At 41.7% G+C, this 18,353-nt stretch overlaps 1 protein-coding gene across 11 annotated transcripts in view; it reads right to left on the bottom strand.

Annotated features, from left to right (window-relative positions):
- The window catches only part of CDC42BPB (CDC42 binding protein kinase beta), a 162,822-nt gene that overhangs the window by 61,182 nt on the left and 83,287 nt on the right, over nt 1-18,353 (bottom strand). For all 11 annotated transcript variants that reach the window (XM_084838161.1, XM_084838171.1, XM_084838179.1 and 8 more), the window contains 9 exons: nt 17,002-17,095; nt 14,684-14,884; nt 12,433-12,681; nt 8,864-8,943; nt 7,323-7,489; nt 7,108-7,227; nt 3,819-3,952; nt 1,794-2,036; nt 902-1,012 (listed from right to left, as the gene is read on the bottom strand). In XM_084838161.1, the coding sequence (XP_084694287.1) occupies nt 902-1,012; nt 1,794-2,036; nt 3,819-3,952; nt 7,108-7,227; nt 7,323-7,489; nt 8,864-8,943; nt 12,433-12,681; nt 14,684-14,884; nt 17,002-17,095 (1,399 nt within the window). The remainder of the gene's footprint in view (nt 1-901; nt 1,013-1,793; nt 2,037-3,818; nt 3,953-7,107; nt 7,228-7,322; nt 7,490-8,863; nt 8,944-12,432; nt 12,682-14,683; nt 14,885-17,001; nt 17,096-18,353) is intronic.

Raw genomic sequence — 18,353 nt, 5'->3', positions numbered from 1 at the left:
GTCATACCAGAAACATACACACTATTTGATCATCAAGGGAATCTACTTAGCATTCCTGATAGCTGTTCCCCAGGTATGGAAATTATTTTTCCCAGCAATTTTCAAGAGCCCAAATCTGTACATATTGTGAAAGCCAACTTCCAGGGTTGTTGTTGTTTTAAATGCTATATTTAATTAACATATTCTCACTTGCCCTGAACTCCTAAGATTGTGAGAAGTAGTATGAATGATCAGGTCTAAATGATAAAGACAATCTAAGTTCTGTGGCACGTAAGATCATCAATTCACTGTGGCACAGATGTAGTTTTGAGGAAAAGCTATGTCAAGGGAAACAGCAAATAAAATCTTGCCTGGGCTTTGTAAAAGGGTAATTCTAGGTTAGTGCACATGAAAACAGCTGCCACGTGGCTGAGTTAAATCCCTCCCCTATGGCAGTGGCCTCCATGCAGCTTATGATGTGGTTTGTGGGATTCCTCCATGCCACTCCAAACTTCCCAATAAAATCCCATAACCCATATATTGAGCTGTAACACACAGGTGGCTAGCCCAAGGTAGAGGGATTTAAAGCAGACTACATGTGGTGGAGGTTTAATATGCACCAATGTCAATAGCTGCTTCCCACATGAAGATTTTGAGAGCTGAAGCTTCCCAACCATCCTGAAATCATTGTTGCAATACATGCAATTGATTACCAATGTAACACATATGCTGCAGAACCAGTTCTAGAGTCATTCAGTAAAAGTTGTTTATGCTGAACGGATTATGTACATTGAGCATTCTGACAAACTGTTTTTAGGAGGTGGGTGGTACGCAACAGTAACATGTAGTAGAGACCTGGATTTCTAGTTTTTGCAAGGTAAAACTTTTCTCATATGGCTCAGGTGTTTTAAAATACTGTCACCTTTAGTGTTTCCAGTTCATTTTCCAGCTGCTTAGAGAAAATCTCACTGTGATCTCGAAGCTTGCGCTCTTTTGATGCTTCTGCTACTGCATCTTCAAGTTGAGCTTCTAGCTATAAAAAGAAAAACAGGTATGGTTATTGAAACAGCTATAACTTAGCCATTATTATTTTTATTTCTAGAGCATCAACAAGAACTAGGCACTGTATAAAAACTGGGGGTGGGGGGAGACGCAGACTCACAGGGGAAGGAGAGTGGAGAATAAAAGCAGATCCACAAGATCAGATATCCTCATTTAGTCCCAACTGCAATAAATTCTGGAATGCTCAAAAGAATAAATTATGCTTCTTTTTGGATCATCCTCACTCTTGTGTCCCCCACTATGACTTCACCATCTCACTGAGGTCTAAACAAGAATATTTTTGTAGCCAAATGATGTCCCAGCTACGAGTCAGTTATTTTTTAAAAAGTAAATATAGGATTTAAGGCCAAAAAGATGGATCTGGTACCAAGGAAATCTCAGTATAAGAAAAGAAAAAAGAATGGTAACAATTCTGACTGACCAAAGTTGGTGCTTTCGGTTCTCTCTTGCCTGCTTTCTCTCCTTTAGAGATAGAGAGGGGTGGGGGTAGGGATGAAAACAGCAATGGCATGAAGGTCCAAACTGTGGTCCAGAAAGTGTCACTGTGATTGCAGAAATTACAGTGGAGCATATCCATGAAACAGCTGGCTCACACGTTACATTTCTCGACACAGCCTCATAGGGCAGAGGTGGTTTGGAAGGACTGCACAATAATAAAGCAGCTGCTTCCAAGTGTGAACCAAGCCACAGTAACTAGTTCAAGCATAAATAGCAGCTGAAAGCCATTATTCTCAAGTACCCTGCCGAGCTACCTCTTTTCTCGCTTTCTCAGATTTACGAATTTCCTGTCTCATGGAGTCAATTTTCTGCATGACCACTTCCACTTCTTCCTCTTTATCACGGAGCTGTCGAGAGAGTTTTTGCTTGTGAGAGCGCAAGTCTGCCATCCTCTCGTTCAGCTCTGAGAACTCCTGCATTGCTAGCTTTCTTTGTTGATGGGCATCCTTTAGTTCCTTGGACTGTGCCTTTAATCTTTCAGATGCTTCAATGAGTTGCTGATGAAAAGAAAGGCCAAACAAGTTTTTAGAGATACACTCTGAGCATGAAGTTAAATCTTATTTAACACCAAACAGCAGTTTAGTTAAGTGTACAGACACACATTACAGTCACATCCTAGAAACATACGGGCTCTGCCTCTGCACACCCCCATCTTCAACATAATGATGAGTATTTTGATAGAACAAATAGTAGCCCTGACACATCACCGCCTTGATATCCAAATATACTGTATGGTTATTGTCTTCTCTGTATGCTTACCTTATTTCTTTCTTTCATCTGTTTCCCCTTTCCTTCTTTTCTGTCTTTCATCTCTCTTAAATCACTTTTCCAAGCAATAGCCTATTACTTCTTTCCTGCTTCCTCAACTCTCCTTCATTCTTATTTTTCCTTTCCTTCCCCCACCCCAATTTCCATTCTTTCCTCCTCTCCCAACTTTCCTTTCTCTTCCTGATGCAATCACATACACCAGTCTTAAAACAATAACAACCAGGAAAGACTCCCCCGCCCCCCCCGGTGTGCTGGTGGTTTGCACTGTTCACCTGCATTTGGTGGAGATCCTATCCAATCCCAGGGACAAAAGGTAGTCAAATAAGCTGCTGTAATTCCTGTCAGCAGAACAATTATTCCCATAAGCCAAGAGCTGATTACTGCCAGCTATTATCCTGTCTCTAGAGATTACTCCAGGAACTTGAGCAACCCTTTAGCAAACTCCCTCCTTCCTCATTGGGAAAAAGGACTGGGAATAGCTTGGGGTATTCCCCACACACAGCCCTATTCCACCAGCCATTCTGGTGCTGCCCCTAGGCTCTGCAGTGGGGCAGGCAGGAATACTGCTCTCATTTCTGAGGCCCAGTTTTAAGGGAGCCAGAAGTGGTGTGTGTGCATGTGTGTGTGTTACACCTAAGTATCAAATTATCTAATACAGTTTTTGCCTGTGTGGAAAAGGAAGTATGCACGCAAAAATATCATGTGAAAGTCTGCATGCAGGATGCACGTTGAACGGAATCCTCAAACCAAATCCTCAACTCCAAAACAATTATGGGGGAAGAAAACAGTAGGGGAAGTGGTAGAAGCTGGGTGAAAATGTAAGCTGCACTGTTTGTATGTAGCTCGCAATACCTGTGGCTAAGCAACTGTATACTATTTGAGCTTGCACACTGTACCTCAAGTGACAAATATTAGCAGTTTCCCCATTAGGAGGAAGAGCCAGATGAGTGGTACAGTCAATAGCTTGTAACTACCAAAGCAAATGGGGTATAGTGGATGAAGGAGGGGTGAATTTGAACCAGGATGTCCTCAGTTCTGGTTGCTTTCTATTCTGCCATTAAAGCTCACCGACTTGGACACCTCACTAATTCTCAGGCTAACCTACCTCAGAGTTGTTATAATGATAAAATGACATGTATTCTGCCCTGATGTCCATGGAGGAAGGACAGGTTGCAAGTATGACAGACAACTCCTCACTGGGTTGTATCCAATGATATCATTCCACTGACAGAACTGCTTTCGTCAGCGGATCTGGGAGTGAGGCAATTCCCCTCCCCCTACATACTCTCCCAACCCTCTGGAGCAGATTTTGAAACTCCCCAGAGCAGATTTTCGGGTGGCATGGAGGGCTGCAGGGAGGAGAGAGGAATAAAGTCCCACTGCACTACAAGCATGACATTGGGTTGAAACCTCTGTAGTATCTGTTCCATACTGTTTTACATATTTGGCTGTGCCATCTGTGTTTCACAGCTAGGCAACACACACTTTGAGTTGTTTTCTATACTTAATACCTTATGAAGGTCCTCCTTCTCTTGCCTTAGTATCCTGCATTGCTTTTCAAGGCCTTTTAATTTGTGAGTGGAGTCTTCATGTTCCTGCCGCAGCATCACTGCATCTTCGAGCTGCCGCTCTAGCCTATTCGAATCTATAAAGTTAAAAAAAGGAAGGCTCTTTCATAGTGGTTTTACAGATCACACAGAAATTTGACATTTCGGGGTAATTTCATCTGGACAGTCCAGAGTGAACTCAATCATCCTTTCCTCTTATACCAACACACATTTGGGGAAGCCCCATTATCACAGCTCGGTTTACACCATCGCTAAAAATAAAACAAAACCCAAATTCTGCCTCTGTGTACCAGATTCCAGTACCAGAGAAATGTGGATTCTGAAAGCAGAACAAATTATGCAATATGAGCATTTTTGCCAGATGCTTGTTTCACAACACTGATTCTGCTTCCAATATCCATGTTTTCAAAAGATGGAATCCAAAAAGTTACTTTAGGTATGCCAACTAGGGTGTTTTTTTATGGTTTCGCTTTGAACAGCAGAACCCAGCATATCATCAAACTGTTTTTGACACTCCTATTACTTTACAAAGCAGTTCGTGATGTGGCTTAGGAGAGTGCTGTTTAAGAGACAAAAGTCCAAAGCAACTTCATGCAGGCAGAACTAATTGTGCAGAACTAATTGTGCATCCCACAGAAGAATTCAGAATGTTTTTGGCAAGGAAGAGGAAGGAGAGACATTAGGGTTGGGGCCAGACGAGTTGTATGGGCCAAATAAAGGGCCAGAGGCCTCAGGAAGGAGTAAGAACCTAGGCTAGGTAGTGTAGTCTCAACCCCCTGTCAACAGAGATTTCACCAAACATTGCTTACTTATTTTCAGGTTTTCATGCTAACATGGAAGGGCTAAACACTTTTAAAGGAAAAAATATGAGAGAAAATTGACAGCATACAACATCTTGTATTACAGGTTCCTGGCACTATTTCTTTTATCCAGTATAAAAGGGTGGATAGCTCTGGCATAAGCAGAAACCCACTGGATTGCCCCCTCTGGAAAATCTGTATTCCCCAATTTAAGCTGTTGTCTGGAGTAAACATATATAATTTTACTTTGGTCCCAATAAAAAAAAAAAAACTCTTTGTGTTCTAGATCTTGAATAAAGCAAGCTAAAAGGAAAGTTGTCATTCTGCAGACAAGTTATTAAAATAAAACTTGTACATTTATACACCATCTGCAGCCAGTTATAAATTCAGATAACTGCTGATCCTCCAAATTTGGGGAAACAATCAGATTTGTACCAAAATTCACAAAGTCGGCCCTTTCAACATAACTGAATACAATTGAGCAAGAAAACGTTTTGGGGTTTTTCCCAAAAGGTTAGTGGCATTTCAGCTGAATAAAAATTCCGATACAGTCAAACACCTCTTCAAAAAAAGAGAGAAACAAGATTAGAAGTCACACAAGTGCTTGCTTGTTAGCAAGAGCCACCCCGTTCGTTTCGCAATACTGTGATATAGCTTATCTGAAAGCAGTTACTTCATGCAGAAGATTCAGTGTAGCAAATAGCCACTCCAACGACAGATTTCTATTGCTGTGCCTGCCCCCCCCCCCACAACCCCCACCCTACACAGTTTGGAACCAGTACCGTATAAACTGAAAAGGATCTTCTGAGGGAGCTAGTATAGTGTAGAGCAGCAGCTAAGAGATAGTTATGGCTCAGGAAGTCCCTAATCCAAATTTTGCCTCTGCTCACTTGGTGGGGCCTGAGATAAGCCGCTATAACTCTCAACCTCCGATTTGCATTATGGGGATAATATTGCTGACCATGCATCAAACATGATACATGCTAAGTATTATTAGAGAGAAATAAAGATATAGTGGTAAAATCTGGGGTGAATTAATAATGATGTGGGACCTTCAAAGATATTGCTGCTGAGAGTCCAAGTTCTCATTGCTTAGATTCCAAACTCTACTGCTGCTGCTTGCTGCTTTCTAGGAAGGTCAGGTATGTAGGCAGAACAGAGATTTTAAGGCACAGCAACATCTAGGGCAGTCTTCTCTGATGCCCTCCAGATATTTGGGACTGCAGCTCCCATCAGCCCTGGCCAGTATGACCAATGGTCAGGAATGATGGGCATTGTAGTCCAAAACACACAGAGGACACCAGGTTGGGGAAGGCTGATCTGGGACATATTGCACCGTACACAGAGGGAGCTATGGTATAGGACCTCTGGTGCAAACAATGCTCTTGGCTGCTGCTGCACAAAGAGCAGTAGCCATAGCTGGCCAGAGCCACATTCCTCCGATTCTCTCTTCTTCCACCAGATGAATTCAACAGCTTGATGTGGCTGACCATTCTCAGCTGCAGCAACAAAATCAAGGATGAGCTGCTTGGCCTGTGGCCCTGATTCATCTACCATATTTAAAATATGCCTAAATTGTGGCATACCGAAAACATTACATAATTTAACATTATTTTAATGTGTCAATATATTATGCGATCTTTGCTCATTTTACATCCCTGTCCAGTTTGCACCTGGCACAGGTTCGCCTAATGCCCTACCCTAGTTATACAACTGAGGAGAATTCAGAAGCAAGGGACTCCATGTCTCAAACAAGGAACTTGAGATGGGCACTGTGGGCATCTAATTAACAGGGCTACAAAAGGGAGCCACCAGTTGTGAAGGTGCAACTTCTGTGGAGATTATTAATACTTCAATCTAAAATTAAGGGCTGTCAGCATGAATGAATGAATGTAGGCCAACATAAAACATCTGTCTTCTCACATTCCTTCCTATCTTACATAGATATCACAAGAAAGTGAAATATGGTGCAGTTTCAAATTTTTCTTAATTAATGGCACTTGCATCAAGCCCCATAGATAAAGTCTGCCCCTCCCTGGGGGCGGGGAGATTAGGAGAAGAAGTTATCCTGGGGGGGTTTATGGAAAGTACAGAAATTAAAAGAACTGTCTAACTGAACCAGTACACGTTGCGTTCATTCTTCATTCCTGCTGAGCCTAATTTGCTATCAAGTTGAGGAAGCTTTAGAAGACAGATAAGCTTTTGTTAAAAAATCACTGCACCTACCACAACTCTCCAGTACTATATTAGAATGTAATTTCTCATACATTTACAGAACGTGCTGCCTTGGTACCCATACAAAAGCTGTAGCCGTGAAATGAATGAGGTTCACCTCTAAAAGCATGCTACAGGATTAAGGCTTTACCACTGGAATTATTCTATACTTCTTCTAGGACTAAGGAGAAGCCTATTAAAATATACTACAGACATACCTGCTATTTTGTTTTTCAAGCGCTCGATTTCCTCATTTAACTTTTTTATTTCTTTATCCCGGTTTGTGTTCGCTGTTATGCGAGCAGAACCGTGAAGGGACTGAACAGCCTGGGTGGATTCTTAAATTGAACGAAAAACACAATGTTTAGCCAAAGTTAACATCCTCTTTTGCTCCATCACATGCAACATCAGAAGGAAGTAAAAGAGAGCATACCTTGCAACTTCCTGCTCAGTTCCAATTTTTCTTGCTCCAGTCTTCGGATTCTCCTTTCATATGCCTCTATTTGCAAGCTGTTTTCCAAGTCACGTTGAACATCCTCATCTTTAGTTATACCACTGGATTGCATTGCACTCTTTAGCGTGCCTCTATCAGAAAAACAGCTGGAACCCAAAAACAGAGGAATATACATTTTAATCAGCATGTTCAATCCAAAACAGCAGTTTCCTCTGGGAAATTCAATTGAACTAGAAGGTTGGGAATAACTTCTAAAATTATATAATTGCGATTATGACCTGTTACTGCTCCGGTACTGTCTGGGCTGGCTGGCAAGTAAAATGACAGCAATAAGCTGAAATCTCCTTTCTCTCCAGCCTGCATAGGCAAGCTTATCAGGGAGGAAGCAGCAGTAGCAACTTCTAAGCCAGTGGGGACTGAGAGTAGAACAATGCCACTGCTTCCACCTCCATTTCTTCCTTGGGTTTTTAAAGAGTATGGAGAATATGGAGTATTTCCCAGGAAGACCAGGAGGGTCACTCTTGGATGTGAGAGAGCAAACAGTCTTCAACAAAAGGTCTCAGGTTCAGCTCCCAGAATCTCTGCTTAAAAGGGTATGAGGGCTGGGAAAGTCCTCTGCCCCAAACCCTGGAATGCCACTGACAGAATAGAGAGGACAGGCAGGATAGTAACATAAAATAATAAATGATACTTGGAAATCTAGGTAAGCAGTGTGACTCACCTTGAGGGTGGAGCCTAGAGAAGATGGGTTCTCTTTGTGGTTGGAGCTACCAACTGGGGACATTTTTTGAGCAGTCAACTTAGATAAATTACCCAATTGTTTAGATCCTATTATTTAGCTCCCTTTGGCCTCATCCCCAACTTACAGAGCAATCCTATGGGGGTGAGGAGAATCCATGGCACAGGAACCCCCACTTCCTAAGCCCTGCCAACTTGTGCCAACCAAGAAGAAATAAGGTCAGGTTTTTCCTTTTATTTTTCCTCCTGTTCTGTTTGTCCCTTTCCCATGCTACCACTGACAAAACACCACCAGAGGTATATCTACCTGAGTGGAGCTTTCTGGCAGTGTACTGGGTGCTCTTCTGGGGGGGGGGGGTGCGGGTGGAGTAGAAGAGCCACCTGATTGGTGGAGCAGCACTTCCGCAACATCCTTTAGCTTGGAGGCCAACTGATGGGTTGTAGGGTTGCATCCCTAAATGAAGCTGAAATATGTATAACTGCATTTGTGCATATTTACCCTATTACCTGGCCTATCCCCTTGGTTTTCCCACTGTTCTACTGCAGACTGCAAGCTCCTTGGGCAAAAGACCTGCCTATCACTCTGTAAAGCACCATATACAGTGATGGAACTATATAAAAAAATTACAAGAAAAAGTGAAGACAAACACAAGAGCTCAAAACACTATGTGAATTTTGAACTGCCATCCAATACATTTCTTGAATAGAGAGGCAAATCTAAAAAAAAAAATGGAATATGGCATTTTTGCATACATGCCGTGCCTGAAAGCTTTTTCACCTACCTTTCAGTTGTGTAGGTAAAGCCAACGAAAGGTAAATGCAATCCAGAAAAGCCAGTGTGAGAACCAGGTGGTATCATTTCCTACACAAAAAGGAACACAAGATGAAAACTAAGTTAAATCTGGAACAGGGTGGATTGATCAATCATTTAATTAATTTGGCAAAGAACAAAGGGCGATTTAAATTTAGAGATTTTTAAACCCAACTTTCAGAGCACCGTCCTCACAAACTGGCTTATGAAACCCTAAATCATTGATATAAATCAAGTTTCCAACTGATATTTCTTCATATATATCCTAAACAATGGTTCAAATCTAATCATTAAACCATGTTTATTTACAACTAAACAGGGTATTATTTACACTGTTTCATTCTTACAACTAGGCCTTGCATCTCTTTGTTGCCTGTATACTTTTTGCACCTTTTCTGTTTTTTTAACCTATAAAGGGAATGTCTTTAAAATATTCCCATAAAGGGTCTTTCTTACAACCAACACCTGACTTCTTAAGTATGGGAATATGGGAAATCGCACTGGATAATTTTGTCTTCTATTCTTCTTCCCAGTGTTACTCCTTTCTGCTTCATGCTAACTTGGCCCAGCCTCACCCTCACAAAAACAAAGTAGCAAGCAAAACATGAAACACCCATGACTGAGGTAGAAGACAGGATAGCTACTGGGCAGACTAGAGCAGTTTATTTTCATCAGGTGAAGATGAAATACCTATGTTTCATAGGTAGAGTGATAATATTCATATCTGAGAAATGATCAAATTGGTTCTTCATTTACATAGAAAGGCCTCCTTTAATTCAATGGGCAGCATCCAATACTGCCACTGCACTTCTGCTAGTTCTGTTGTACTTGCAGGACCAACCACTAGCACAACAGGAACCAGTGCTTCCCAAAGCAACCCTGAATGGAAACTCTCATTTCTGGAATGGGCCAGGTCAAAGGGGCTCCCTTCTGAGAGCTCCGCTGACACCACCAACCCGCCCCGCCTTTCCGGCCATGAGTTTCCGCTCGCTTCTGGGTTGTTTCAGGAACCACTAGCTTTCTGTTACGCTAACGGTAAATCCTGTTAGTGCATGGGCAGTGTTGAATACTGCCCTGTGTATCTGGTAGATACTTTTAGAAATTAACTATTAACATCCATGTATCCAGATTATTTAATTTTATTTCTTAAAGCATTTTGATTTAAGAAGCTATTGTTTATCAAACTGTATCCTGCATGTATATAGGTAGTATCCAATGTTAGTCCAACATACAGTAGACCCACTGAAATGAATGAGACTTAAGTTAGACACAACTAACTTGTCCCATTCATTTTAATGAGTTTACTCTACGTAGGACTAACATTGGATACTACCCTATGTCTATACACAATTGACATTATCTTGATAAGGACTCCAAATAAGATCAACAAAGGTAGAAACATACAAATAAATTGAAACATTACTTTAGCTAAATTCCGGTGATTGCTGAGGTTCTGATACCTGATACATCTATTGGATTACACACACACATCCATCTGTTTTGGAGTGCAGTAGAAGGGAGCCTTAGGAGCTGCTACACACAACACCCATCCTCATTATGAGCAGATAATCCACTTTTTTTTTTAAAGCAGCCATGTCTTGCTTACTCTGGCAATGGGCACTTTCTCCCAGGAGGCCCAAAACAAATGGGAAAGGGAATCAAATATGTGCATTTCCTCATTAAGACAATGATGTGTTAATCAGCCCCCAGAATATCTCTACTGGTTTTAAACATGGGGCAGTCAGGCCTAAAACTGATCTGCACATTATGCAGAAAGAAGTGGCAGAATTCTGTACCATACAAATCCAGACTGCAGGATGGGTGTCATATTTTTTCAGTGGTTCCCCCAAGAAAAGCCTCCTTGGAATATAGTTTAGTATACTGGAGGAAGGGTTCAGCACAGCCTTCTCCCTCGTGAAACAGTTGACTATAGTGCAGGGAGTATTCTTTTTTTTTTTTAACATGGGGAAGCATTATATCCCACTCTGCAGTCTGAAGTAGCATAGCCCAGGATTCTGTTACCTCCCTTTATGTAATGTGTAAAATAATTAAGCCACAGTAAAACCAGAAGTGGTATGGCATGGACTCACAATTTCCTACACATTACATCTGCCTAAAGAGCATGGCACTTGGCTTTGTCTGCTCTCTGTTTTGGACATGCTAGCATACCTAGCGTATAACATGCTTGCGTGCCTAAAGGAAAGAAGGTCACAGCCATACCAGAAACTCAGTGTAACCAAAGGATGGAAGATAGCAACTGACTTTTATTGTATATATTTACAGTGAAACAAATGCGTTTGCTGAAATGCTCTAGAAAAAAACTGAATTCAAAGATACTTCTATGAAGCAGTGAGCACAAAAAATGTTTGTTATATTGTTTGGACGCCCAGGGCCTGGACGTCAGTACAACAAAGAGAGCACTGGAATATATATATATATATATATATATATATATATATTCATTACACCAGTATCCCACTTAATGCTGCCACTAGAACCAACCTGCATTCTGTAGAATAAAATGGGTGGAGAGGATCCATGTACCTTAAGCTTTTGCTTACTACTAACCAATATGGCCCACAAACCAGGAACAAATTAAGAGAATTTGAACTCTATTTCCCCAATCTTGAATAACTTTAACCAGGCATGCCCTTTTTTCACATTACTCCCAGGCACAAGGTATGTATGGCTAAAGGGGGAGCAGGGCTGCACCACTGGCCCTGCCCCTCGATGGCCATGCATTCAATACAGGCTTTGAGGGGGAGCAGGACTAGTGATATCTGGGGACAGGGAACAGCGCCTTTACCCAAATACTTTGTACATGCTAGAGGCATGGTTGGTTCCTGGAAAACTGCCTCCGCTCCTCCTCCCCACCACCTCGTAAGCAGCACGGAAGAGCAGTGCGAGTGGAGCAAAAGGGGGTGTTCCCAGGGGTGGGGAGTGCAGAAGTGCCAGTACGATGCTTCCTATGCGTTGCCTGGCCTCCCACATTCTGACGTCCTGCGGCTAGGCAGCCGGAATTGGCTGTCGAACCGTGAATGCAGGGTGGCTGGAGCACAGCAGAGAAGATCCCCTCACCCACCCTGCATTGTATAGGTGGTTGCCTCCAAGTTCGGAGGTGGCCATCTATCCCGATAGCATTGTTCCCTCCAAGTAGGAATACCTCATGCATTAACTTTATGCGGTTTTCAAACTGTATTCCAGGGAATCTTAGAAGTTTCTCAATGACTATATCAGTAACAGCAGACAAGCTTCTCAGAAAGACTTAGTGATTGTCTCCTAAAAGGTACAGAGCTACAGGAGAGTGTTGGATATGTTATTAGGGGATATGTTATCTGTTCATGCCAAGCAAAGGTGAGGCCCAACAGAATTAATATACACCCTGTGGAAGTTGAGTGTGTACACTCTAGATCTCTTCACAGAAATTCCCTACGACAGAGTTATGTGACAGAGAAGTTGACATGGAAAGGTTTCACTCAAAGGAGCAAGTTTGAACACCACTGCCTTATACATCAGAGGAGAAAATAAAGAATCACTCACAGGGTTTCTTAATACATCATCATCTACATCAAAGTTTGATGTGTCTGAAGGACTGCTAACTTCTGGAATATAAGGTGCTTCTAAATTTCGGATATTATCCCAATTTAGTCCTTCAAAAAATGCATGTGACTTGAAATCTTCTATTCCGTTCTGCCCCAGACGACGTTCCCTGCTACAGATAAGCCGCTGGATTAGGTCTTTTGCTTCTTCCGACACATCAGTAACATGGGATGGAAACTGGAATCTCTCCTAAACAAAACAGAAAAAGAAATCTGAAACAAATATTTTCTTTTCTACAATGAGAAAAGGCTAATATTTTAAATGGGTTTAGTGTAAGTTACAATGCAACGGGAACTAAGTTGCTGCAACAAATTGTATGCAGACTTGGTAACCAACAATTATTTCTACTAGCCAGTTGGAATAGAGTAAAAGTGCACCTAAGCATACACAGAGTGCATTTCCACTGAGCAAGCGCAACCTGCTCCACCTCTCCTTTTGTACAGCATCACAGAGAAGGTCTGATAGAACAGAGTAAGTCTGACTCCCTGCATGCCTCTCTTTAGAAATTAAACACTGTCCCCACCACCTAGGCAAGTATTCCATACATCATGGGTGGGCAGACTTCAGGTTTGCATGATCTACTTTGTATTTCAACTAGAAACCAGAAATCTACCAATCAGAGCAAGACCCAAAATTGTGACAGAGGGGGTGAAGCCAATTACCTATTGACTGTACCTTGTCATACACTGGGGTAGACTTGCAAATATAAAGCTTAGTTACTACAGAATAAGGGATTCTAACATCACGCCACTGCTCCAATGGCTGGCTGAGCTGGCTGAAGACCTGATCAAAGGCAATCAATTAATACTCATATTTTACAGTTGAGGAACATGGAAGCTGGGAGATAAGTCAGCCATTGAGTCAGTGGCAGAAAATTCCTGTTTCACTTGCAATTTTCAAGGGACAGCAAGTTGTATCAGCATTTTTAAGTATGAAGTCTCATTTTAGAGTTAAGGAATGCTGAGGCTCTGAGATATACAACTTTCACAGGTAAGTAACTGTGCATAGGATTGCCTACAAGCACATTCCCAGCTCTGCCACTCCAGCTAGGAAAGGAGACTAACAGCTTGATCCTATGCATTTTTACTCAATTACTCAAGTAAAGGGAAAGAAAATTACAACAATAACACATGTCTGAAAAGAGAGATGGATTAGCAGTGGCAGGAGATCCTGAAGGATGGAAGCACACATGAATGGAGAGAATGAATGGTAATTCAGAGGAGAGGGGACTAGAGGCAGCATCAGAGAGACCAGCATACTCTCAACACTTCACAGGTGAGGACACTCCTGTACATGAGAACCTATGTGGACCAGAGACAGATCGAGAAAAGGGAACAAGATGAGGGAGAGAGGCTGAGCACATCTAGCAGAGTGTCTTTTGATTGGAAACTGCAAATTGCTCCTTTCCTTCCCCACTCTTAAAATTAAGGAGTGGTGTGCCACTGAGCATGTGTAGAGGGCTTTCCCTCAAAAATAATAATTAATTAGCAACTGCAGACAGGGAGGTATCTGAAACATTTTCTCAAAGTGAGGGATAGAAGCTGGGACTCAAAAGGTTTTTTAGTTGTTGCTGCTGAATTCCAGGAGGAGGATATTGCCAGGGAAAGGGAACAAGAGACATTACATGGGGGAAGAAGCTTTGCACATGGACTGGGGAGAAGAAGAGGTTAAACACAATATTGAACACCTGAAGAGAGAAAGAAATAGACTGAAAATGGTGTTGCCGTGCCTCCCCTGCCCACCGATATTTGATTACTTTAGACCTGCCATGCTCCAAATAAGGAAGGGTGCAATGGCTTGAACAAACATACTTTCAGAAATGGTGGGCCAAGTATATTCCTAGTATGCCATAGCAAAGCTCTGACAAGACTACAGGCAGCCATACTGAACATTAGTCTCTGAGTTGTTGGTGCCTTGTAAAAGAAAGGTGTGTTTTAAAATTCCCATTGGGCAATGTCTCACTCTGCTCTGCAGGAAAAAGGTCTAAAGGCTTCCCGGAACCATGTTACATATTTTAGGGCAAAATCCTACATATGTTTAGACAGAAAAAAGTCCTACAACTCCTAGCACTGGCTGGCTGGGGAATGCTGGGAGTTGTAGGAGTGTTTTTCTGTCTAAATTTGCATAAGATGCACATTTCCACATAAGAGGAGTGAGCATTTTAGTGAATTCATAGTTTAATAGTTCTTACTTCATGATTCATAATCTTCCCATAGGTTTCCACCAGCGACTCTGCGTAAAATGGTGTTTCACCATACAACATTTCGTACATGCAGACACCCAAGGACCACCAGTCGCATTCAGGTCCATATTTCCCCATGCCATCCTCCATTGCTTGCAGTATCTCAGGGGAAATATAATCAGGTGTGCCCACTGCAACTGAAGATTGCACCTTTGAAGTAAAACAAATATTAAGTCCTAGATGAATTCCTCCTCATACACTATTTATCCTAGACCACTGAGATACAAAGACAGCAGGCTATGCTTCCTTGTATAACAAAACATAATGGCTTAGATCCTGGGAACCATGAGCAGAAGGACACTTCCCCACCCCATCCCCACCTCCACCCTGCAGCCCAGCTTGGAGTATCAAGTTTCCCCACCCACACACTGAAAATTTCTGAAATGGTTTTCAGACCTTCACATCTCTATCCAATACCCAAACATAGGGGAGCACCTTCAATAACAGTAATTATTTTGCTATACGAAGGTACTCTAAACGATAGGCTTTTCTGCCCATGAGATGATACACCCATTATCACCTGTCCCATTCTATTATCCCCAGTGACCCCTATACTTAACCTGCCAGGTTCTATGTGGGCACAATGTTAAGGCACACATACCAAGGTTACTCCAATTTGGTTCTGGGCCATGGGCAAGTGTGATGAGCAGTCAGCCTTCCTCCCAACTTTGAAGCTCTGAACAGCTCTGTGGTAATCCCCCTGCACCTCCCAAACTGGCTCCCAACTGGAAGGAAGGTTGGGCATTATTTAGCAACTGCATGGCAAAGGTGCTCAAAGACCTGTAGCTATACAGGCCTGAACTAGCAACCCCTCCCCACCCCACACTGGTCTTCCCTCTTCAGAGCAGGTAAGCTGTGTGTGGGAAGCATTTGACACAGCTACTTGAAGTAGCTCTGTATGCCTTTGGAGAGTGGCACCCAACAGCTTTGGGCAGCAGCACCCAACAGCACCACCCTCAGCCTTTCCCATGGGTAGAAGTGGGGGGATTACTGCTTCCTGAAAATTCTCTTTATGCCTTTGGATTGCAGTACCTAACGGCACACAACCTATCCTACATACCCCATATTTCCCTTGGGAAAGGCATTGGGGTGGGGGGTGGGGGTGGAATCACTGGACACCAGTTCCCAAAGGCACATGGAGCCCCTTCAGGCAGCAATGTGTGGTTGACCTGGTGGCATGGTGAGGAGGCTTGACCTGGGGGAGTGGGGTGACTACAATTTCTGGCTTGGTAAGCAAGGCCAGCTAAACACTGTAAACCCCATACATTAAAAATGCATAATCTGTAGGTGTGAGAAAATAAAAAATGTAGGGTGAACACTTTCTCCCACACTCCAGAAAAGCTGTAGCTCACTGGAACAGCATATGCTTTGTATGCTAAAAACATTCCTGGCTCAGTCCTCAGCATCTGGAGTAGGACTGGTAAAAGGCCTGTCTGAAATGCAGAGAGCTACTGTCAGTTGATGTAGACCAGCCTTTCCCAACCTGGCACCCTCCAGATGTTTTGGACTACAACTCTCAACATATCTGACCATTGGGCATGCTGGCTGGAGCTGATGGGAGTTATAGTGCAAAACATATGGAGAACACCAAGTTGGGGAAGGCTAATGTAGACAATACTGGGCTAGTTGGACCAATAGTCAGACTCAGTATAAGGCTCTTTTTTCCTAAGAGACCTAAAGTTCTCCCTTAAACACAAGTAACTATTACAGTTCTAGCATCAGTTTACTAAAATGAGAAGTTGAAGCAAAGCATAGTAGTCTATGCTATGCTGAGAAATGAGTAATATCTGAGTTTTAGTGGCGGCTGCAGCAATCTGCTAACTGGTAGAGCCACTCCCACCCCCCAACCCCGCACACTAATTTTTCATGGGTTTTAATATGTAAAAAGGTTAACCACAACAACTACAATGACATCTGTTACTTCCTTATGTACAAAGAGAAGCTGACTTAATTGGCCTTTGAATTGTTTGCATATGACAAGGGAAGGCATGATAATGTTATTTTATAAACAGGACATTATCTGTGTCTGTCTGTCTGTCTGTCACAAGCAGCTTCTATATAACACACAGGAAGCATCTGAGAGAAAATGAATCATCACAAAATATTGCCATAATATCTCTCCACATATGTAAATCTTCTATCACAGGCCAACAGTTGTTATGTACTGTACCTTCCAAATGTAAACAGGTTAACATAAAGCAACTATACCATAATAATTTAAATAGTCCTATTTTAAAGAATTGATATAAAATTCTGTTAATACATACAGTGCCATCCTCACTCATCTTCAAACATGATCCAAAGTCTGCCAGGCGTATATGGCCGTTCACGTCCAGCAAAACATTATCCGGTTTTATATCTCTGATTTTAAAAGAAATGTATTATTTTCACACGGTACACACGTTAGGTCAAAATGCTAAATTTACTGAGCAATTACTAATCTAATTAAGAAATAGACCATGTATTTTACTCTGCTGGAGCATTCAGTTTACTTGGCTATAAATGCAGGATAAATAATTCACTACATTTTTAGAATAGTGCTGGGGATTTAAAAGTTGTTGTGTACCAACCAACATCATGCTTAAAACATTGGTTCCTTCAGGTTTGCTACTCAAAATAAATTAGAATTTTTATTAGAATTGCCATTAAGACAAACTGGAAATTTCAAATATAGTCAAAAGGCAGAGTTTATATTTAACTGGGTTGTTAGTTCTGAACAGTGTTGGAACAGAGACATTAGCTTAACATAAACATGAGGTGGCAAAACATGCATATATATTTATGCGATACTGGAATGAAGTACGAAGAAGACTGCAACCACCCTGGGCACGGGATATGCACTGGTGGGTACACATTTTCATAATAAATAATAAGGGGTCACAATCTTCTAAAACATGCCAGAAAAAACAGAATCAAACACTAATGAGTCCCAGCACTGGGAAAAAGGCAGGATATAAGTATAAATATAATGATGATGATGATGATGATGATGTTAGAAGCATAATTAACCTGGCTAAGAAGTTACATCATGCATTGATAATGACCCTGACACCGTTTCCCCCAAAATCAGATAAGCACAGCTTAAATTTCAGTGTACTAAATATAATATCTTCATTTGCACAGATTATTTATTACCTATTCAAAATCAAAATGTAAAGACAGCTTTACAAAAGTGTACAATTTCACAGTTCATCTATTCCCTATAATTGATAGCAACTGGAAAGAGTTACTCAGTTTTGGGTTTTGATGTTTGTTGGTGGCATGCATGATATAAAACCCACCCACAATTCTAGTATCTCCTATTTTCCACTGAGATTGGTTGAACCACAGCAATCTGCTTAAGGACTGTGCAACAAATTTTGATAACCTTGTGTTCTAACAGGTTGCAGATATACCCAACCTGACAATTTCATGGGAATGTGTTAATTACATGCAATTAAACAGACAAATCATCCACAGCTTGGCTATTTGTTGTAGGCTTTTGATACGTCCTTGACATTGAAGAAATTGCCTTTCCCAGCCTTAGTGTATGCTTGTCTGTACTTCATGATGAATACATAAAATAGTAATCTGGAGTGGAAGGTCAGAGTATAAATTATGGTTAAAGTTTCTTGTACTA

Source organism: Heloderma suspectum, chromosome 1 (genome assembly GCF_057233095.1).
Source record: "Heloderma suspectum isolate Gila_16-S chromosome 1, 16-S_ref, whole genome shotgun sequence".
Taxonomy (NCBI): Eukaryota; Metazoa; Chordata; class Lepidosauria; order Squamata; family Helodermatidae; genus Heloderma; species Heloderma suspectum.
This window is presented reverse-complemented; position numbering and strand designations above follow the sequence as displayed.